This window comes from Accipiter gentilis, chromosome Z, assembly GCF_929443795.1.
Source record: "Accipiter gentilis chromosome Z, bAccGen1.1, whole genome shotgun sequence".
Lineage (NCBI taxonomy): Eukaryota > Metazoa > Chordata > Aves > Accipitriformes > Accipitridae > Astur > Astur gentilis.
In genome coordinates, this window is record NC_064919.1 from 42,178,677 (window position 1) to 42,202,816 (window position 24,140).

The 24,140-nt window shown below is 37.9% G+C and overlaps 2 protein-coding genes across 13 annotated transcripts in view; one reads left to right on the top strand and one right to left on the bottom strand.

Annotated features, from left to right (window-relative positions):
- CDC14B (cell division cycle 14B) overlaps positions 1-24,140 on the top strand; it is an 81,737-nt gene that overhangs the window by 44,501 nt on the left and 13,096 nt on the right. For 3 of the 10 annotated variants that reach the window (XM_049794942.1, XM_049794943.1, XM_049794953.1), the window contains one exon: positions 784-4,061. The exons of 1 other annotated variant lie outside the window; for it this stretch is intronic. Coding sequence is in view for 3 of the 9 variants with exons in the window: in XM_049794953.1 (XP_049650910.1) it covers positions 784-823 (40 nt within the window). In the remaining 6 variants the exon portion in view is untranslated. Of the gene's footprint in view, positions 1-475; positions 548-783; positions 4,062-24,140 lie in introns of those variants that run through there. 6 more of the 10 variants (XM_049794944.1, XM_049794949.1, XM_049794954.1 and 3 more) reach the window with 4 other exon arrangements.
- HABP4 (hyaluronan binding protein 4) overlaps positions 7,190-24,140 on the bottom strand; it is a 29,895-nt gene continuing 12,944 nt past the window's right edge. Inside the window, exons 3-8 of one of the 3 annotated variants that reach the window (XM_049794956.1) lie at positions 23,813-23,971; positions 23,552-23,623; positions 21,122-21,205; positions 14,077-14,245; positions 12,102-12,284; positions 7,190-11,063 (exon numbers count right to left, since the gene is read on the bottom strand). In XM_049794956.1, the coding sequence (XP_049650913.1) occupies positions 11,007-11,063; positions 12,102-12,284; positions 14,077-14,245; positions 21,122-21,205; positions 23,552-23,623; positions 23,813-23,971 (724 nt within the window). In that variant the 3' untranslated portion in view covers positions 7,190-11,006. Of the gene's footprint in view, positions 11,064-12,101; positions 12,285-14,076; positions 14,246-21,121; positions 21,206-23,551; positions 23,624-23,812; positions 24,005-24,140 lie in introns of all 3 variants that reach the window. The other 2 variants (XM_049794955.1, XM_049794957.1) reach the window with 2 other exon arrangements.

Below are 24,140 nucleotides of genomic sequence, written 5' to 3' on the forward strand. Positions count from 1 at the left end.
CAAGGTGCATCTACCAGATCCAAACCAACTGAATCATAGTAAGACACAAATGAAACAGTCTTTTCCATGTTACTACACATAACAGGATTAGGTTTATGTATATAGTAAGCAGTTGATTAGAAATGAAATCTTGAGTGGTGAAGGAATTTTGGTAGGTAGAGGTGCTTAAGGGAATGCAGGTCAAGTTACTGCAAAAAAAAATAATTGGGAGTGTGGGGGAAGATGTATGAAAACTGTATTGTATAGATTCCTTTACTTCTTTTAAGCAGAGAACTATAGCACCAAAAACTTAACAGAGGAATATGTTTTAAAAATCTCTTGCTTTTGCTTTGCTGGAAATTTTAAAGCAGCCTTCTGCACCCTAGTTCAAACACTGAAAACTACCTGCAGCATTTCAGAGCTTGTCTATATGTAATCTAAATCGAGCTTTAAAAAAATTAATGTTTCTTTACTATTCTTTCTACTTTTCCTACAGTCTGATACCTCAGAGGGAGAGAAAGAAAAGGAATGCTTTACAGCAAATGCGCTTAATGAAATTATGGTACTTTGAATCCTCTGTTGCTTTTCTGTATGGAACGGAACCTTCCTTCATGTTGTCTGTGATCAGACCAGTCCATGCCTTCTTTACAACCAGTATTGCTGTGTTCTTAAATGCAGTGACTTTTATCTTCTGTTTTTTTCTTTGAAGTATCGTTTGCTCATTTTACCTTGCCAGAAATGTTAGCTTGAAATACATATTGAGTGCATATTTAACTTTTTTTCCTCAAATATGTTTTATTTCAGCAGCCAATCCGTCCCAAGGACTAAAACAGTATTGCGTTAAGTTTCAAATAAGCAACCAGTGTTGAAGAGGATATTCAGGAATGAGGGGATGTGACTAGAGGGGACTTGCTGCAATTCAAGGAAGATTACTTTGGTTCCATTTTTCAGCAAAAGTGAAACTGAAGAATCTCTTCCATGCTTGTAGAATAAAATGAACCGTCAACATGCTTGGCAGACACTTTCTTAATGTGCTAACATTTCCTCAAAGAAAACGAAGGAAATTTGTGTACATTCAGACTCAGGTGTAAATACTTAAGCTCTCTATTATAAAGAGGGCTTGCTACTATGTATGATGCATGTGTATAAATTGTGATGGCAATCACTTAGCTGCTGACTACCAGAAATTAAAAGATGGTGGGAGCTTTTAAATATATAAATCGGTGTTGTCCGTTCAGACTGGGCTCAAGTCTCCACTTGAGACTGAAAATCAACCACAAAAGCTTTTTTGTTCTAGTACTGGTACTCTCCTGTGTTAATTGGCTATTGTTTCTTATTTTGTATGAAGTTTTTTATGAAGCCACAGTACTGAGTACACAAAGTAACTACTGTCCACCAAAGAGTGCTTTATTTTCAAAGGTTGTGTGGTTTATTTTGAAAAAACTAACTATAAGCGATATAACTTGTTTTTAATAGTAATAGATTTTTAGTTGTTCACAACCAATGGCTCTTTTAACTAGCAATTGCTTCAAATCTGGTATGATTTTAAGGGGGAGCAAAAACAGCTTACCATTTAAAGCAGTGCTGTCATTAAAAAGTCATTACTGTTTATTTTCCTATCTTCAAGTCTTTTAGGTGAAACTTTAGATTACCATATCTAAAAGGTAAGAATTTTTCCCAGGTTTTATTGGTACACTTGGTAACATGTGGATGTCACTGGTTTTTAGCTTTGAGACACTTAATGAGTGCAGCACACAAAAAAGGGAAAATCAGCTTGCTGTATAAGTGAGATTGGTAGTGGAACTCAGGGGCAGGTATAGTTTTTAACATCTAATTAACACTTTTAAAACTACAGCTTACCTCTGTTATAAAGCAGTGTTAATTTTTAGAGGGATCTGAGACTGAAATTTTAATCCACTACAAGATTGTCTTCAAACACTGGCAGGTTTTTTTCCCTACCACAGTTCACATTATGAAATCTCAAAGCTGTCTTTGCAGTGATGTACCCTTGTCTGCCAACTGAAGTTTATAGCTGCATATCCCTCAGATGAGGACTGTTACCACATAGCCTTAAATATGATACAGTTATCTGTTGATTTAGTGACTCTTACAGTGGAAAGTAAAGGAAATGGAGAGATCTGAAGTGTTAGCAATGGAATAACTGACACTTTTAAAGATAAAGATTACCTCTGCAAGGGGGAGAATTTTCTTTTTGTGAATATAAATGGGCAGGTTCAGTGACTAGTTTCAGTCTACATCCTTCTCAATTAAAATTAAGCTTTCTGTTAGGCTGGTGATTTTTGAATGCCATTACAAATAGCCCCACATTGGCTTGAAAAGATTTTGTGGCAAGAGCATCACAAGTTGAAGGGGAAGCAGGATGTGAAGTGTAAGTAAGCTTACAGGTAGCATCCTTGAGTTTGGATAGTCAAAATCTGCAAATACAGAAAGAAAGACAAAGAGGCTTGTATGGTGCAAAATAAAGGACCATTGAGGCTCAGACCCCAAATACTTTTTTGTTTTCCTCTTAATCTTCATCCTCACCACCATTTTCTTCTAGGTGAAAAGCACCTAAAAGCAAGGGACTGAATTCATCCTGATACAGCAATTAAAATTTCTTGACTTTGTTTGTTTGTTTCCTTTAACGAAGCCACTTGCCCAAAAGCTGAAGTACAGGTAACTACAATAGTAGGCATATTGTGCAAATATGAATTTGTGTTTATTTTTGAAGAAAATTCTTATCCTGGAAGGCAGAAGGGATAAAACCAGTGAGGTGAGAGGGCAAGAGTCAAGACGAGAGAGATTTAGTAATAGTTATTGTGTTTGGCTTTGCCCTTCTCTCAGCTGAGCTTCCTCATTTACCATCCTTGTTATTATCTGAAAATAATCAGCCTATTTCCCATCCCTTCCAAATTCCAAGTGGGAATTTGGCTTTTTTAAAGTAACCAGCAGAGTCATTAGCACTTTCAGGTTCATCAGAAGTAAATTTGCATAAAACAAGTGCACACACACACACACACACACAATAGCAACTTTAGCTAAACCAAAATCGCATGTTTGGCATGAATGTGTTTCAGGATACCCCTTCCACCACCCAGTATCTTAGTGAGAAGCACATAAATGTCAAAGGGATTTTACATTTGTACTGTCCAAACAGCCTTATATGGAAAATTAACTCATTACCTCATTGTGTCCCATCTAATTTTATTGCTTAGTTTGTTCTTCTAAATTTAGTATTTTGTCTAGCATTTTTATTATACCATACCAAAGCTGTCTTAAGTACAAGAATGAAGAGTGGGCATGGGTGAGGAAGTCCTTGGTTTCTAAATCTTTTTTTGAATTGTGAAGTATTATGTGTCAAAATGGAATGTGTGGCAGCAGCTGCATCACCATTGTACCACAGAGCAGCCAAAGGAAGTTATTTCTGCTGTCATCAATTAGTAGGTTTTCCTTAGAAATTCTTTCCTCTCTTTCAAATACATGACAGATGGATTCTCCCTTGGTCTCTTACTCAAAAGTATGCAACATACTCAAAATCTGTAATATCTTGGCTTAAATTGCTAGTTTCCATTACAGCATCAATAACTTAACTCAGATTTTAACCCAGACCTTGTCTTTTTGCCCCAGTATGGCAATATAGAAAATGCTGCTGATTTAAAAAAAAATAAGATCTGTAGAGACTCATGCATTAAAATGGAAAAAGAAGAAAAATGTGATGTTCACCAGTTTGTTGCACTGCAGTTTTTATATTAATGGTTTGCAGACTGTTTGTCTTGAGTAAACTCATGTACAGACTATCAAGATCTAAATTTTCTTGACTAATCAGTACTGTTCATCCTGATTATTTTTAAATTGTATATTTCTAATCATATTTTTTTAACTTGGATTGACAGAATGGGAGTTTATTTTGCTGAAGGTATTTTTAAGATAAAGCTTCATATTATCTTGTAATAAGTAGTTCAATATGCATTTGTGTCTCATTTGAAAATACTGCATATTGTATTTGATTTTATACAAAATACTAAATAGTGAGAATTGTAAACATGAACTGTGTAAAATTAAAAATAATAATCAGAAGTTTGTTTTCTCACCTTTATTTCCAGCATTCTAAAAAAAATCAGCACAATCCCATCATATCTGTACCACACTCACTCTTTACATGCTCTGAAAAATAATACAAGAATCTCAGCGTCCTGAAAACCTTTTAATAAAAGCACAAATCCTTAAAAACCATACTTTTCTAATTTCAAAAATAGAGAACTTCTGGCTCTTACATTTCAGGGACCTCAATCTGGAAAACAATAGTAATTGTATTTGAATTGTGGGGATGCTATTTTCCAGTAAAAAACACGGCTAAGACAGAACAATGGGGTTCTAGTTAATTTGTTTCCTTCCTCTATGATCACATAGTACTAATTTTTGGAAACAGGCATCCTACTAAATACTATATATGTTGATACTTACCATGAAAGCGAAGGTTTCTCAAAAGTAAAAACTAAATTGTCAGGAACACTTCTTTTTGCTTACGAGTTCATGGTGGTCTAGTTTAGTCTTGCAAGAAAAAAAAAAAATCCAAACACCACCAAAAATACTGACCAACTCAAATACTTCTCATCACTCTTACCTACATTAGAAAACGCATAATATGTGCAACCCAAGGATAGCCTGTTTGACAAGGAAGTAAACTTTCACTTGCTCCCAAGATACATTTTTATGGTTGGAAAATCTGTGTTCATCTGTTGTGATTCTTTCTAAACTTACACGAATGTTTAAACCACATTTTCCTAACAAACTAGTTGCCTGCTAAAGAGTGAGTGATGGGTTTTGCCTGGGAAAACACCAGTTTATTCATGTGCTTTCCAGAGTAAAGCAGTTAAGCCCTATCATATCATCAGTGATTTAAGGAATACTGGCACTGGGCAGGGGAGGGCAGAGGAATAAAAAAATCCTACAGAGATCAACTGAACAGTGTCCCACGTCAAATCCATTGACAAGTAAGTACACTGCAACTTCACATTTTTTCTGTTTACAGTATTTCTGAGTAACTTCAGTTTGGCTCTGTTTAGCCTCCTTTGCATTACAGTTTCTACTTAACATATGTAGGAGTAGGGAAAAATACGTCGTACCAAAACGGATGTGCTGTTTAGAAATATTCAAGGCTGGTGTTGAAGAGAAACTGCGTGCTTTAAGCCTAACGCGCTAAGAATTTCTTGAGGAAGAGCTGTTTGCTTTTTCTTGCATTTGTGGTTTTGGGGTTGGTTTCACAGGGGTGTGACTGATCAGTAAGCCCCTAAAATGGAACAAGGCTAAGAGGAGATGGGCAAGGGTGACATGCTTGTGAATCTCAGGGAATGATGCAGGGCATGAAGGACCACAGCTGTTGCAAATAAGATGGCTTTTCTCAACACAAAAGGGACCAGAGGGTGGCCTTTGTTTGAGATAAATAGCTATCAATAGTTGAGTGGATCAACTGATGGTGTAAATGTTTCTCCCCAAGTTCTTTAGAGACGAGTGAGGGTCTCTGTGAGCTGGCCAGACCAGCATGGGGAAAGTACATATGCACAGTATAAGCTCTAGACAACTGCCAAAAGAATTTCAAAGAAAGAGAGCAACAGGCTTGAGCTGGCATCAACCCTTCTATTCATTTCTGGCAACTGGGGACACCCTGCATGGTGACGGCTAGGATATCATAGGGACCAGTAAGGGGAAATCACACTGGTACTGTGTGATTGAACTGTGTATTGCAACTGCTGTATTTTGCAAAGTGTTAACTTACTTACCTTCGTGTTTTCAGTATACTTTATATCACCCTAAATCAGAAATGCCCTGTGACATCAACCATCTTCAAGTAAGTAAATTCAGTATTAAGCATGACATACTGCATCCATGAAATACCTCCAGGAACCTGGTCCAAGAGTTGGACTGCGACAAGGGTGACTGGGGGAGGCCATCTAGAAAGTCTGTCCTTTAAACAGCTCCTCCTGGTCCATGTCCTCCCTATCAAACTCAGTCCACAAGGCTGCTAAAGAATCCATGGCAAAACCAGACAGCCCAAGCAGCAGCTGCTGTTCATCCCTCAACCTGGCATGCAGTGGCCCTGCTGCATAGCACCAGACAGAAAACACTTGGGTGTCACTAGCACCTCCGACTCCCAGCTCTTCCAACTACACCAGTTGCTGCAGACCTGTTATGCAACAAACAGGGTAAAATGGTAAATCCCAAACTCCTTGTGCCGTGACGGGACAGAGGGAGCAGACAGTAGATTACCCTTGGCAGCAGCTATTATTAATGCAGGAAAATCCAGAGTGATTGCTGCCGAGAGCAGGGAGATAGACACTATGCAAATGCTGAAGCAGACCAATTCTCACCATTGTGAGCTTGCTTTTACCCCCATCAGTGCTTTGATGCCTCAATGCCATCCTCTGAAGATGGCAGGGCACTTCCTTGGTTTTCTACTCAGTGGAAGGGCTCAGCCTCCTCATTACCCCCCTTCAAACACAGCTCCTCTGTAGACCCAATTGTGTTTCTTCCCAAGTTTGAGTTCTGCCATTACCAGACTCATCTTTAACTGTTCCTCCCAAATTGTCGTGCTCCTAGGACTGAATCTCTACTCAGTACTCACAACAGGTGACAATTGTCCTGGCATCATGCTTCTAGGTGTTTTTTGTCCATCTCTCCCACACCAACATCATCTCTATTTTTAAGTGAACTATTATTTAATGTTGGTTTGTTGGGGTTCCTTCCTTTCCTCCCATTGATCAGACCTTTACCAGCCTACGGTCTTCTTTCACTAAAGTGGAAGCTTCATTGAAAAGGTTCCTAGGTGTCTACTTTTCCCGCAACAGCTTCCAAGGTCCAGAGCCTTTGCTAGAGCCCAGAAAACAGCATTCAATCCATAAGGAACAGAAATATAACTAAACCCCTAACAAGCACAGGATTCCTGGCTTATAGTATGTCAACTTATTTTTTTCTCTTGCCAGAAGAGAATAAATCCATACCTTATTGCTGCTATTTTTACTTTTTTGCAGTTATCCTGCTAATTCAATTACATTATACAAAACTCAGTAGCCTTCATTCAAATAGTAACTACTGTACAAATCTAGACAGAGGAACCTCCATTGCTAAAAGCAGACAGCAGCTTACTGAGTCCTGTTAACTAGCTGTAAAACATTGCAGAGACAACAGAACACAGAATATGGATATTCAAACACTAGCTACCCCAAACAGGGAGAGCAAAAACTTTATTCAATTCATGAAGTGCTAGTTTGTCTCAAAGATAATCCTGCCATTCATTATGATACAGTATCTAAAGCTGCTCTGAAGATGCAGCTATCTGCAACATTTGTTGCATCACATCTTCAAAAAGGCATTTGTTTGCAGATAAATAAAACCCAGCTGAAGATTTAATGTATTTCAAATTAAATTCAAAGTAATAGAGCCAAAGTGTTAACAGTTGTTATTTCTTCCGAAGACTGAAGGTTTTCCCCCTCCAAGCACAAACTCTTCAACACTTGCCCAGCATGTTACTGAAAGAGAAAAGCTCTAGTTCCATGCTTGTTATTCAGTGACTGAAATGTACTTCTGCAAAGATAATCATGTTTCACATTCAATTGTTGATCCAGTGACAATGAGTCTGTGTTATATTACTTTCAACACTGAATATATACGTGTGTACACATCTATTTTTATGTGGATGTATGTATATGTGCAGATGTGCCTGTGACAGCTCTGAAGGGGGGGGGGGGGAAAAGTGGCTTGAACATTGTGTAAGAATAATCTTAATGACATAGGTGTACTAGGGTTACAGATTTTGGTTTCGGCCCCAAAGGCTGCGCATACCCTGAGCCCTGTTTTCACATGAAAAAGTCTAACCAGAGCTGAAAGCTCACCCCCCATGGGCTCAATTGCTTAATTTTCCTATTTATCAACTGAAGTTTTTTACCAGGGCTTTTTACTTTTGAGTCTTTTCAGTTATTCTTTAGTATTCTTATATTAAGCACAGACTTTCCTCTTTCCCTTGAAGGCACTTTCATAGTAATATACTCTTGCCAATCCTACACCATGGTAATACGTATGATTCAAGTGGACCACACAGTATCAACATTATCATATGTAAATGACAGTTGTGGAGAGAGGTGAATTCCTTTCTTTGCAAACTTACTGTGATTTACATTAATGTTAAACTCAAAGTTGAAATGCAGTAGTGTTTCCTAGGACACTCACTACAGTAATATTAACAGCAAAGTACTCTGTGGTAGTGCATTAAAGAGTAACATGACTAAGATCTGCAACACAACTGAATCTCTTCTTAAGATGCATGCCATGTTTTACTAATGTTTGTGTATATATTTACACCTGCTACCACTTGCTTTACACGAAGGAGTAAAGCTAAACCAGGAATGACTCTTAGCAGCAGACATGTGCTTAACAGATACAGCTATTTTAGTACCTTAAATGAGACAAATGACTGAGATGTAATAAGCTCTCTTTTCACAGCTAGGCAAAGGAATTGCATTACTGTCACCACTTACAATTAATAATTTCTTCTCTGTACTTAGATACTATTATCTAGAGAAGCTCTTAAGCCATATTCAAGTCTGACAGACTGAAAAAGAAAATTGTCACACCTAGCTGCTCTAAGACACTTCTGGTTTAATGAGCAGTAACCAGCTACACTAAATCTCATTCTCACAAAGTTTTGCATTGGGTGGTTTGTGGGTTTGCGGGGTTTTTTTGTTGTTTGTTTGGTTTGGTTTTTTTAATTAAACAGTCTTAAAACCAGCCCACTTTTTTTAAACAACCTGCTGACCAAATGCTGATTATACACATACACTGACAAGTCCTTTAAAGCATTCCCCAGAGAACATACTTGTCATTCTGTTTTGAAAAACAGATCAAAGTTAGAGGAGTAAACAGTAACTTTGCAGCAGCAGGAACCAGACTGAAAAATAAAACAATCCTTTCAGCCTTCCCAGAGAACAGTCAGAACTGAACCAACTCAACTGCATTACACCAGATTCAGCCCAGTAGCATAACAAGGTTTCAAATTTTTTAGTAGAAAAAGGAAGGGTTGCTTTTAAGTATTTCACTGCTTTCCTTAGCAAAAAACAGGTGTTAGTAAAAGAAGAGGCTACACCTTGAAATCATGAGAGAAAACAGAGGTGAACCTTGCAAAGAAGCTCTCTGCACCTATATATACATTTACCCCTGCAAGCAAAAACATAAATAAAAATTCAGACACATTCTTCCCTCTCCAATGGGATAAGGGGAAAATTATGGGATAATGGGAACAGGAAGGGAAGAAGACAAAATCGCTTCTCTTCCACAGTCATGAAATTGCTGTTCTTGGCAGAAACACCCAAACACCTATTAAAAGAGCAGCAGCAGTTAAACTGCAGTGATTTCAAGTAGTAGCTTGTTCCTACAAGGTGAAAGAGTCATTTACACAATTTCATCCAGTTCAACTACTCAAAAAGCAGCAGCAGCACTCAAAAAGCACTTCGTTTGCTTTTGCACATTCTTTCTAGTACAGGTTGTCACAGTATCTCTATGCCACTAAAGTGAGCTCCTTGTGGAATCTGAAATCTCATGTTATAGCAAATCATCATCTAAGTAATTTAACAGTGTAAGAAAAGGCCTTTGGGCAGCACTGCTTTGCAGACCATCTGTTTGGAGCACACAGAAAAGAGTCAGTAGTTTTTCTAGAATATGCTACTTGTATAAAGCCTTACCACTGAGATAAGAGTTAAGTTTCTGAATACTCTTAGACCTTACTCCAAAGCAAACCATTTTTTTTCTTCAAGTCTCATCCACTATTTGCTCTTAAAGGAGACCACTTAGAAGTGATACAAAACGAAGTGAGGCAGACAGGAAGGAAAAAAAAACCCAACCCAGTTTACATTAATCTGCTTTCCCAGTAAATTGAAAGAATGAGTTCAAGCTGAGCAGGGATCTGAAGATTCCTTTCAGGCTGACAACTACTTCCAAAATGTCCAGTGTGGTTGTGCTCTCATTTCTTTCCCTCATCACTTCTAGCACCATTTCATTGTTTCTCTCAGATCCCCAAGAACGGCTTTGCATGTTCCCTATGACAGGGAACAAGTTAGAGTATCTGACTCAAGTAAGGAAGTATGTTAAAGCTGCAAGAAAAGGACATCCCACCTCATGCCCAATGTTACACAAACTTCTTGATAAGGCATGAAATATTTTAGTTTGTAGCTATTCCTGCTAAAATTACAAGCTTCCTTAACAGTTTAGTTCTGTCTTTAGCTCAAAATTCTTACTTTACTTCACTTTCAACATCTTCAAAGTAGATGCATGTTGTATCTTGTTACTGAAGTAAGACTTCTGGTTACCTATCAATTAAAAGCATCTGTGCTGCCTTAATTTTAAAGATCACTTTTGTTTAGAGAGATGTTCACTGTCTTGGGTGAGTAAGGTCACTGTTTAGGGTTTGGGGTTCTTTTTCTGACACATCCAAACAGCAAAAACTTCAATCTGTTACTCTGGCTTGTGAAAATAATACCTCAAACCCAAACCAATAAGCACTTCCTTTTATTTGCCAGACTCTGAAGAACTGCAGCTTGTGACTGTGTGAAATACACACTTCACTCAAAGGAACAGGGAAAGCGGCTTTCAAATGTACAGTGAAATAGAGTCCCAACTGCAGACCATATTGTACAGTTTACATTTCACCATGGTGTCATGGAGAACTTGATATAATCTCTATATACACATTTTTAAACACTGTACTCGTGAACTTCATTTGAAGCATTGTAGTGAAGTACTGCAAGCCTTCACACAGTTTTCACAAATGGAGGCAGACACTGGAACCTGTGACAAGGATCTCAGTCCACTGGTATCTCCAGAACCCAACTCCATTAGCAGAGGGCTGCAATCATTCCACACCAAACACCCAAACAGCTTTTCAAGTAGAACCCGACTTTCTTTATCCACACCAGCATAAAACTGGTCTCTTCACAGTTGCACCAAAGCTACTTTGAGATACCACCATTCATGATGGTTCTTCAAGCTAATGCTGGAAAATCCTCAGGATCATCAGGATTTGGAGCAACAAGCTGCACCTATCAAGTAAGAAAGGAAGCTTTATAAAAATGAATGCATTTCAAAAGCACCTGACAGCTATGTTTATGTATTTTACTCTGAAAAGTGTTCATTCTATTCAAGTTAAATGCTTTGTATCCATCACTATCACAGAAATGCTAAGCATTTATCTCAGAAGTTATGACTAGTATAATTTCTTCAGTGTCAATGTATTTATAATGCTGATCTACTGCCTAGGGAGGACCAGAAGATCACAAGCTCTGCAGTACTGAAGTAAAGAAAAAAGTAAAGCAATCTCACCCAAAATACTGTTTTTAGAAGCAGCATTATTATCTTTTTACATTCTAAGGCTACTGCACTTATTGGACTGTAGTTTTAAACTCTATGCTCTGTTATTATAAAGAGCCTTTTTCATTCAGATGAAACATGCATCAAATCACTTCTGTATCACTCTACATTTCCAGCCTTAAAGTATTTTACTCATACTAGACAGAAGTAAACTGAGACCTTCAGTTAGTATATAGAATAAAGATGTCATTTTTCAGAGAGAAAATGATTTTTAACGGTTATATTGAACAGTTGTATCATTCTGTAGGATTCTGTCTTCATATACGGGATCCCAGATTTACTGCTTTCACTCTCAGTAATCAAAGTACTATTACTGTACTACACTGAAATGTTTTGTAAGGGATAGAAGCTTTTAGTCACTTAAATTACTTCCCAATTTATATAAAAACTCATTGCAGGAACAAATCTTCATTGCACCCTTTCCTCTAGTTACCATTACGGCAACTAGTAATCAGACCTTTTGAAATTTGTGTGTTAAGAGTTGCAAGCCTGAACCAGTATTTATTTTAAGGAACATGATCTGGGTCATGAACTCAAAATAACCAGGCCAACATACTATGAGGCAGGAATTAGAAATAAGACTGTCACTACAGAAACCAGTAATTGTACACAAAAGGGGGTGGGACACCCCCCCACCCCAACAACCAAAAAACCACACACCCCCCAAAAAACCCAAGCAAACAACAACAAAAACCATAAAACCCAATTACCACTACTTCTGGTCGAGGTCCTACCCCCTCAGCTTGTCTGCCACGACCACGACCACCTCGTGCTCCTCTTGATCCACGGCCAGGGCGAGGAAGACTCCCAAAATTAATATCCAGCTGAGATGTTATGTCATTCACTGGTCTTCGAAAGACATGAAAATCATCTTCAAAGTCTTCTTTTTGCAACTAAAAAGAAGATCTGGTTAAAGCCTATAGCTTCCATGTACAGCCTTCTCCCCCCCCCCCCCCCCCCCGATACATCTACACATGTACACTTGTATTACAGACTAAGCAGCAGATAAATCAAGATGACATCCAGAATAGAAGACAGGCCTTAACCTGCACAGGGATTTAACAGAGGTGAGGCAATTGCAGTTTCCCAGATGCCTGGGATAGTTCTTTGCTGGCTCAGAGAGTCCTGGCAACAAAATCTTCTGTACCAGCTCCGTAACACTGAAGAGGTTTTTCAGAAATATCATCTACGAGGTTTTCTAAGTGACTTGAGAATCAGGCTTACGCTACTTACTCCTACAATTCAAGTAATGGTTAAAAGGCCGTAGTAAAGCACAGTATTTAGGTACTAACCAATCTATTATCTATTTGTCTGCAGCTATGAGATTACTGTTGTTTTAATTCTGTGTATTCCTAGTAGCTAGTGGATGTAAGACTATTTCCCATCACAATTTTAATGTGCACTGTAGTAATGATAACATATATGTAAACTCATCCCATACAGTGATGAACCACTTACTTTATTCAATGTCTAACACAGGGATTTGACTTGTCCATGTTATGCAGTTCCTGTACCTCCTATTCTATGTTCATTTTGACAAAGTCCCTTGATACTGCCAGCCAAGAAACTTTACGGGCAAAAAGAACAGAAACTTGCATGCACTCTTCACACACTTGCATACTCTCTTCATAGCTTGTGAAAGATGTTCTCCTCACCCCTACCACCATCTCCCTCAGAAAAGGAAGAGGCGATAATAGCAACTGTGACCACCAAAAGTCATACTAAAAAGGACGCAGGCCACTTCAATATTAGTGTCTGTCCCTGGAAGCACTCAATGACCTAAAGTGATTAAGGCTTAAAAAGCTGCAAGTTTTGATGTTAATATTACAACTACACAAAGGATAATATGTGTATTCATACGTGCATGCAGACTTTAAGGATCAAAATTCCATCATGCTAGACTACGACTATATGCACATACTTCTGTGACCCCCACAATGTGAAATGTAAATAATCAAGAATCTGTGAAAGAAGCTTCACCTCTCTCCCCATCATATCAATAAACTAGAAGTTTTCCCTGAAGTGTCAATCCCAGTAATACCGTGGAATAAAAGTTAGGGAAAAGGGGGGGGGGGGGGGGGTGAGGGGGGGAGCACATTACTACAGAACAAGGTCTCCAGAGTTAATTCTAAGTAGCAGGACCCTAAAACTAAAAAAAAAACACCCTAAAAATAAAAATATTTTTTCATATATTCCAAGTGCACAATGAAAGCTGGGATCCAGCACAGATGAGAAATAGGAAACTTAGCATCCAGACTAACAGATGCCAAAACCCGAGTTTAATATATACATGCAAGTGTATATTGGCAAGTCAGCTAAACAGGATTCAAACCTAGGATAAGAAGTCTTTAGTAAACCAAGTTTCTCTTGCAGCATTACCAGAGATCTACATGGGCAGCAGCAGCTAGGACACGGTTTTATATTGCTAAGACTGAGCCATAACGTAGAACAACTTGATATATTATATATTTGCATACAAAATAGGGGTGATGATCTGAGAGAAGAAAATGAACAGATGGTAAGTTTAAAGCAAGTTTTGGGGCACGTATGTCATTACAGTAACAAAGCTTAGATACTGACTTCTAGTCTGTTCAGATTATACTAAAACTAGTAGAAAAAGAATAGAGACAGTTTCCTAACCCTGGCATAAAGCAGAGTTTACAGAATTCCTGAGGCAATGCTTACATCATCGCTATATTTTGACTTGTGAATCACCACTGCTTTGGAAGGAACAGTGGATTCTGGCTTCCGGATGTTGAATTCAGGCTTTGGTCGATTCTGTTGCTGAAGATTTTTCCACTCATCTAACGTCATTTCTTGAACTACTTCTTCCATTGGCTCTCCTTCAGCAACTCTAAAGGTTTATAGTTGTAAAGTAAAAACCATTAGCTTGCAACATGCCAGGATGAACACGAACACTAATCTCTAAAGTAAGGATACTAAACAAAACATTTGGAATGTTTCTCACCAAATTACTACCCTCAATTTCACTTACTCCACAGTAACTTGATGAGCAAGTTGTACATTAATGTAAGTTGGAAAATACACTTATGGCCTGTTTGAAATTAGTTGTATGAACAAATCCTCTCTCCAGCCTCCTCTAGTAAGTTCTGGTATTTATCCAGTCTCATTGTAAGTTCAAGCACTTCAGATTCTAGACAAAAACAGTCTGTCTTTTGATCTGGCATATATTCTCAACCCTACTGTTTAATAGTGGATCTACTCCTAGCAAATACAGCCATAGTCAAAAAAGCATACCAAGCAGTTTTAGAACACCCCAATTGCATGGTTTTATTGACTCATACTGCAGGATGACAATATGAGATGGATTCATGTTTCAGTGCAGCTTTCAGTCATCAAAAAGACATGACGATCATACCATGAGATCTTCTAGGCAATTAACATTTCCTTTGTTAATTTCACAAGATGCTTCTTTGATTTCTTTTGTCAGATGTAGTAGCACGCAAGGAGACAATATTTATCACCTGGCAAAACCAGATTAAACCTAGTCCAGTTTTGATTTGTCACAAAGTGCAATAATTATGGTATGTTCAAGGAAAACACATGGAGTACATTGAAGTCTGCCTTGCATATTTTTGAACTGTAAAGACAGAAGTCCGAGGTTTTATGTCTGTATTCATAAGAGAAGATACACAAGACAAAACTGAAGATTTTTCTCCACTCATCACTGCTCGACTACTCCTCTGACACTCTTCTGAGGCTGACCAAGACTGACTTGCCCAGGACCAGCTACTATTAGGGTACACTACAGGTGTACCTTTTCCTGATATTTGCAGAAAGCTATTCCCTACTAAGCAGCATCACATGCAAGGAGCAAAACTCACTTCAACACCATAATTGTTTGCTGCAGAAACAAGTCAAATATCATGAACTACAGGAAAACCTGCACTGATTACTCCCAGACACTTGAGAAACCATTTCTCCCTTCTCCCACAAAATGTTATTGCAATAGCAGTCGAAGTTGGTCAAGTACTTCCCTAACATCAATTTTTCCAGAAAACCCTTTAATTAGGTCCCTTCTGGTGGGAGAACTATGGATTAGTTTTTCCTCACTCAATCGCAGTTGCAAGTCTTCTTCTACCAAAAGCTGATGATTTTTCCGATGTAAATATACAGTTGATTAGTTGCAAGTTGGAAATTTATTTTATCACGGAAAGATGCAGAGTCATATAATACTCAGCGAACTGTGCATTTTGGTTTTGAAGTTGTACAAGCACCCCAGGAGAACACACACATGTGTTGGGAGTGTTCTGTACATTTAGAACTAGCCTATACAGGAACAGGTCTGCTCCCTCTTCCTACTTGATCTTGCAGAGAACCATTCTATTTCTTGCCAGTCAAAATTATACAATAATTCCCTGAAGCACCCAGCATATGACAGGTAGAAGCAGAACTGAACAGTAAGACAGCCCTTAATTTTGGTCCTAGGATGAACACAGTTTTAAATGCACTTCACAGAAAAATAAAAATATGCAAGTCCTGTACTACATGCCTACCCTCTGACATGTCCTCATGCCCTGTTATTTTGAAAATTCCAGCTATATCAACCAGATTTTAGAGGTTAAAACACTGGTAAGCAGCTTGTAGTTCCATACGGATTAAGACTACCTGAAACTATATTAGGAGGACTGTTAAGAAAAAAAATTAACCAGTTTGAGTTAAATAAAAAGGATACTGGTGAAAGATGCAGCTGCTTCTGGAAAAACACCAACAGATACTGTTCCATGTGTAAGAACCAACTGCATCCCAAACATTTCAATTTGTTGTTCTCAAGAGTAAGTAGTCAAATAATTTTTTGATCAATTATCTGAAGCTTCAGTTTTGGGAATAGGTGCTGGAAAAAGATGACTAGCTGCAAGCACCCAGAGGAAGGAAAAAAGAGGAAGTAAACTAATAAAAAGTGGCTCTATTAAATTGGTTTAATTTCTTCCTAAGCCACTACATCAGGACAGAATCAGTAAATTGCATATCTGAACTTTAGGAAGTCTTTTGTCCTCCTCTCCCATTAAGTTTTCACCACATTAGGGAGACACTGTTTCAGTCCTTGGCAAGAGCTGTAGAAAGATACAGAACTGGTTGCAACAAGTACTTGAAAAGTAGATATCAATCTTTGAATTTGCAAAAGAAAAACAAGTATTTGAGTCGACCTTTAAGGCCAGCTCTGTGCAGTTATCCACAGTGTAATACATAATACATTTACTGCATTTTCTATGGCACAAAACTTGCAAAAAAAAAAAAAGGGCAATAGCGCAAGTGTTCAAGAATACTTAAGAGCTGACCAGTGGTACGAGATGCTAAAGCAACCAAGTAAGTGATTTGAAAACAAACAACCAAAACAACCACCCCCACAAAGTCCAAAGGACAAGCAGAAATACATACTCTCAGGCAAAAGTATCAGCTACCCAAACACAGAAAGAACCACTAGCAAGACAGAAGCTCTGATGGAGGGATCCCAACCCACCAAACCATGCAAGAGTATTGCAGGTAACCCAGTCAAGCTTAACTTTAAATCAACAGCATTTGTCCCTTCTGCAACAGCATACTACTATAAGGACAGACATCAACAGTTTTGTTTGGAACCGATGCCACTGCTGGTAGGGTGGAACAAGGTCTCAACTGAGTAATGTCTTCCACGTGGGAACAGGAAGAAAGTCCAGAATAGAACTTAAAGACATATACGAGGCCTAAAATACGTGATCTACATGGGAAGCCTTTAAAGAGATGCTGAGGAGGAAACATACATAACGCTAAAAAAGAAAGAAAATTTTGCATATCTGTGATCTTAAGGCAAGACACTCAGTATCAAAAAAAAACCCGAAACAAACCACAGCAGTTTCTATTTTCAAAGTATTGGAAAGACCATCAAGCAACACTGAAATCTCTATCAGTACAGGACATTAAAATCAACTAGACAGGTAGAAGTGGCACAGTTATGGTTGGTCATGCCTTGGGTCGGCAAGGCCCCTTTCAGGTCTAAATTTCTATGATCATAATCACAAGGACATTTCACTACACAGCAAATTGACCTTTCAGAAAAGCAAATCACAAGTATTGCTTTGAAAAGTACATATCTATCAAAAACAACTGCTTGCCTGTTCTACAGGAAATACTGGTAGATTTACACTGCAAATGTTTGGGTTTTCTCAATGGCAAAGTACAGTTTGATTTTTACTCCAAAGGACGGTTTCAACTGGTGGGTTATCAGCAGTACAAATTTATTTTAGGAAGCCTAGACTCTCAAGCGGAACACCTATTAGTGAAGCACAGCAACAGGAACCTGCGTATCACATTTTGGACAGAGACTCAATTGTAGCAGGTGATTTTGGGCACCAAGCCTGCATGGAAGTGCACTCTGTGCATTACTTTCTACCTTCTAACCTCACCCATTTTTAGTAACTGCTTGGTGAGCATTTTCATTAATCAAGATAATAAGCTCCTTGGCACACCAACAATCACACTTACAAAATATTGCCAGACACCTAAGCGCAGCCTCTGGACATGAACAAATTGAATTCACAATGCAAGTACATACCAAAACACCAAATGGGAGCCTTCAGTAATGGTTTGTACTGCTTCAGTGTTTTCAATGCATGAGTATAAGCCTCCCGCTGTGCCTTGTTTACTGTGCATACCTTTCTTGCAGGATAAGGATATAGAAGATATCTCTTTATCCAGGAGAAATGCAAATAGAAAAGAACAGCATTCAGCTCAGTTATTCAGCTGATTATTTTTATATAATTAAAAATGATGATAGTGGGTTTTTTTCAGATCAGTTTTTGTATTATTCAGCTGCACAAAGCAAATTTTTATTTAGCTTTATCAAGAAATCAGTGACATGAATCTTTCCTATTAAACATAATTTACAGCAGCATTACCACCAGTTATACCAAAATTCAGAAAGTTAAACAAGATAAGACCAAGCGACAACTGTACAAGTTAACTATAGAAGAAAAACACTGAACCAAATACTTATGAAGATCCGGCCTGGTCTATGGAAAGCTCTATGTCACTATTTAAAAAAAACACACAAAACAAACAAACAAAAACAACCAAACACCACAACCCCAAACAAGAGAGGTAAACAACTCAGCAAACATAAAGACAAATTTTGAAAGCTTCCTATTAAATGACCAGAAGAATACATAGCTCCACCAAAAAGGAATAAAGTCCTGTGTAAGGAAAAGGAAGAAAACCCCGCAGAATAAATACTAACTCTGCAAATACCTTTGATAGGAACTGATGAGACTATGTGTCATACTGAATAAAATTTGAATTACCAGTCAACATGAGTGTGTTACATTGTTCAGACTGCAAAGACAAGTTCAACAGAACAGCTGTGAGGAAAGCTTATACTGCTGTAGTCCTTGTGTATTTTATACTTACTACTTGCAGCAAAAAAGAACCCCACTATTAGCATGCAGCTTGGGATGCTATAAAGAAAGACAGATATTGTTGACACACTCAAGGAAATTTACAGACATGGAAAGAAATAACTTGTATCAAGAAGTATCAAAGAAACTGTTGTCCTGCAATACTTGGCAAATGGAAGCTCAAGAACAGCAACGTGGACACAGTCCTGAGGGCAAGACCCTACAAGTTACAGAAGCCTATAGAAGCCTTTCCAGAGTTCATTGAAATTAGCCAGTACTACACCAGAAAGCTATACAGTATCTCCACACAGGCAGATTATTGCCAGCTTCCAGGAATACTTTTTTTTTACTTCTTTTACATGGAAACAGTAACAACAGGAAAGAGAAGAAGAAACAAACCCAAGTTTTCCAACTCTTCCTCAATACAAACACACAACTGCAATAAGGCAGTAAAAAAGAAATAGATTCCTTGGAGTTGCTGCAATTAAGGGTCAAAACGAGAACAACCCTAGCAGTAGCTTAAGCAAACGCACCCCCCAACACCCTCAATATTGAGGCTGTAGTGAAAGCAGAAGGTAGCCTAGCTACAATCTTTTGCTGGTGTGTTACCTGCCAGAAGACAGCAATTCTGGAGAGCAGGAGCAACCTAAGCATACAAGACCTTAAAATACATCCTGAAGCCTGAAAACCATACCCCACCAGCTTTTGGTTTTAAATAGTAAAAGAACAACAAAAATAATTCCACCTTGCTAGGGTGTATGCCATACAGCCATCCCTAATTACCTAGGCACTATTAGCACAATGTCTCCTGTTTTAAAACTCAGAGTCACCAAGCTGATACTATGCCCACAGGTAAGTGCAATGACGTATATGTAATTCATATTTTGTATACAGATATTTAAGTCTTCCGGACAATATTTACTGCACTGAAAAGAGTATACAATGCAGAATTTTGTACTTGTAGGTTACTTGCTTTTTTGAATCTTACAGATTTCAGTGGACTATTCCTAAATGAAGCTTTTTTTTAAAAAACATGAAGAGGATTAAAATCTCCAGAAAGGCTTACAGTCTGACCAAATACCTAGTGATCTCTGAGAAAGGGAAAATAAAGACAACTGGCATATTCTGTCAGATGCCTTTTCCACTACATATACTTCTCATGCCTTACCCTCTACAAGAAACTGATGTCAGGACACATTTAAAAAGAGCTTGAATGGGAGTAGAAACAAATACAAGTCTGAAACAAGTAAAGGTACCAGTGGTTGACAAAAAAAGCTGAATAACTGTTGTCTGTCAAACACTGAATTTTTGACAGTTTATCTATACTACCCATCTGATTTAAGTTAGTCTAGAAACAGTTTTCTGGAAATCCAATCATAGTCATCCAATTTCAGAGACAGACTTCCCTATCTATAGACACCTCTAGATAGATACTAAAAGCTAGTTTAAAATGAAAAGAATCAAAGCTATATCAACTCAACTTCTTACAGGGTTATACAACCCAAACATATAAAACAGGTTTTGTAGTCTAGTCAGTTTTATAATTAAGAAATGAACCAAGGCCACCAATAACTGGAGCTGCATCATTAGGTAAAAAAGACTTCAGAGAAACAGAAGAGAAGGCTGACATATTGCACTGACCTTCTTTCATTCATTAGAAGATTTCACCATATGCTACTTGATTATTCTTTAAAGTCTCTTACCTGGACAAGATTGTCCAGTTACTTTTTCTTAAGTAAGTGTTTATTTGCTGTGCAGTAACTTCTCACTGGAGACTGATCAGAATGAAAGCCAGAACACAAGGGGCAGATTTCTCTCTCAATTTCTCCACTTCTAAGGCTCACTGCAAGACCATTTCCAGAAAGTTTTTCAAGTTCTACAGAGGTCCTTCATGAAGAGATGACAACTACATGCAATTAGTGATTGATGAATACTGACTTACAGAAGTTTATCTTAGTGTATTTTAATTGATTGCATAGGCACTTTGAATACCTTTTTCTCAGAGAACTTCAAAAAGCAGGGTAGTTTTTATAAAGTAGACGAGTTTAAAAGGTAACAGACAATATGTAGCTTCTCCTTCAATTACCACCAAATCTTAGGAATGTAAGCATCACTGGGCAATTAAATGCAATCTGCAGCTGTATAAACCAAGCTTTAGTCAGAATTAGGGATGGATTTTCTTGACTCACAAATACAGACAAAGCTGTTCTATTTTTAAATATGTGCACTAGCAAAACTTCACAGTTCACATTTCAAGTGTACCTCCCAATACAAGTATACCAGTAACAGTCAATTGTTTTCTTTGCATTTGTAAAGAAAATATTTTAGTCAGACTATACTTGTTCCGAGGTTCTCCTTCAGATGCCCCTGGCTGCTCAGGTCTTTCTGCAGTCTCTTCCATAGGAGCAGTCTGTTCCATCCCACTAAAACAGTAAACAAAAAACCCACAAAGTCTTCATGGGTCACACTGGAAAAAAACCTTGCAGATCAATACATCACTTTTTTTCCAGAATTCCTTGGATGGGGAAAAACTCTAGGATCATAAGCAGAAACTAGATCTACTAAGTGACTAGTTGAGCAACTAACAAAATGAGAAGTTAGGAAACTTAGTTAGGAACTAACAAAATGAGTTAGGAAAATCTGACTTCTAGATACTTTTAATCAAAAAAAAGTGAAAAGCATTCAATTGTGAATACTAAATACCAGTACTTTATTACAGTATATCACTGATATTTGGGTTTGGCTTTTTGTTTCTTTTCAACTACTAAAATGGTAAAATTCATACTCCAAGTTCATATTTTCTGTAACACAGACATTAGTTCACTGTTAAATGAGCGCAGTGGCATACTTACTTTCATTCCACTGGTAAGCATACATATTTAAAGTTACACCTTCTAGTTTCCGTGCATCATTGAGACAATTAAGGCACAGACATGCTTTTAGAGTTTAGACAACTCCAATTCAATGTCACTTCCACCACATGCACCACATCACGAGAAAGCATTGGTATCTCATGGTTATATCTTCGGATGCTACTGAACTAAAAAAAAAAATTAACTAGGGAGAATAAATATAAGGTTTCTTGTATTTTATGAAGTTCACACAACCTTCCCTGATATCCTACAGAAGGTAGTTTTGTGCCTTTGGACAGCTAGCTTTGTGCTATCAGCTTAGAACTATGTTAACCTAGCTGACCCTTTGTTTTGAAAAAACAGAGTACCTGACTGTCATGGTTTAACCCCAGCCAGCAATTAAGGACCACACAGCCACTCACTCACTCCTCCCCCCACCCAGTGGGATGGGGAGGAAAATAGAAAAAAAAGTAAAATTCATGGGTTGAGATAAGAACGATTTAATAACTAAAGTAAAATAACATATAATACTAACAACAATAATTAAAAATATAATAATAACAATAGTAATGAAAAGGAATATAAAAAAAAAGAAAAGACAAGTGATGCACAATATAACTGCTCACCACCTGCTGACCAATGCCTGAGCAGCAATCTGCCCCTCCTGGCCAACTCCTCCCAGTTTATATAATGGGCATGACATCACATAGTATGGAATATCCCTTTGGCTAGTTCGGGTCAGCTGTCCTGGCTGTGTTCCCTCCCCACTTCTTGCGCACGTACCTGCTTGCTGGCAGAGCATGGCAAACTGAAAAATCCTTAACTTGGGATAAGTGCTACATAGCAACAACTAAAACATCAGTGTGCTGTCAACATTATCTACACACTAAATCCAAAACGCACTGTACCAGCTACTAAGAAGAAAATTAAATCTCTCCCAGCCAAAACCAGGACACTAACCAATCTTTTACTTTTAGTATGAAATGTTATAGAAGAGACAGTAGTTAGTACAACCTTTCAGAAGAATTTGGAATATCAAGCCCCAAAATTATTACTCATCAAGGCTGTATTTTTCAACCTTTTAGCCAGATTGCCTGAATCCATGATCCAAGTTTTAAAAATAATTCACTTCTGTGAATTAATGTGTATGTGGCCAAAGTCTGCTGTAAGTTCAAAGCGCTGCCTTTTCTCTGTCCTTTATCAGCCTGCAGTTAAAGAGTTCTAGATGTATATGAGAACAAAAGTTACTGGAAAGTGTAGCATATTGCTAGGTGCAAAGAAGCCCAAAAGCCAACAGTTCCAGTGAACCTTTTGCAAATCTGAACAGAAAACAATAAGAGAAATACAGAATTGAATTGAAAATTCCCTATTTTTTTTTTTTAATCTGACCATTCACAAGACATCACATACTGTTACTATCCTCCTGCGTGCTTTAAAATGTATTTCAGTGGTAGAGTCTGCTAAATATTACCTCCAGAGCCACACTCAATTGTATTACAGCTTTGCAATTTAGAAATGATCCATTAAACTTGAGAAAGAGACTAGACTTTAAGCCCACTAACAGAGTTTCACTCTTTTAATCAGCATTTTGTAGCAATGCCATTAAATACCAGAGTCCCACTTACATGACTATTGAGAAAAGTTATAACTTATTTCAGTTAAAAAACAACTTGGCCCCAGTTAAAAGAGTTTGGCAGTCTTAATTGAAGAAACATCACCATGCCTTTGCTACAATTTAATGTCAGCAGCATGAAGGAGACAAGTTCAGAAAACTGTAAAACTATGTTCATCACAACAATTACTAGAAAGCAAGGCTTATAAAGCTCAAAGTGACATGAAACTGTTGAACAGAAAATGGTGATCTAAGGTGGGCCATGAAAAATGATGATTTATGGAGGGCACAAGTATGTGTTGTACCTGGTATCGTCTTTAACTGTTCCCCAGCTGCGAGCTCCACCTCCACCTTTTTTATCATCTGATTTCATTCTTCTAGAAGGAGAAACAGGGTTTTCTGAGATTAAGAGGTTTTTTTCTTTAGGACCTCAAACTACAATCAGTATTGACTTTTTGCCAGCCAACTTGGATATAGAAGGGAACAGAATACTTTAGAGATACTAATGCAGTGCTGACTATTGTTTACTTGTACACCAAGTAAGAAGTGACACACAGAACACTTACGTTTTGTCATTCCCACGTCTTTCAAATTCCTGTTTTCCTCTTTGATCAGAGCCATCAAAACTCCTATTTATTCCACCACCTCTTCCTCTACCTCGCATTCCACCTCTTCCTCCGCCACGACCTCTTATTGGCCTTCCGCGGTCTAATCTTTCAGTTGGTCTAAAAAGAAGATTTGTAGTCAGATTTTTGTTCCTACAGAACAGTTAACAAGGAGAAAAGACATTTGTAAGTTTGCATTTGTGCAGCTGTGAGAGACATCAGTATGTGAGAGCTACTGTACAATTTTTAGACTTCATCTTTACACAGCATGCAGTACAGTTGTATTAGT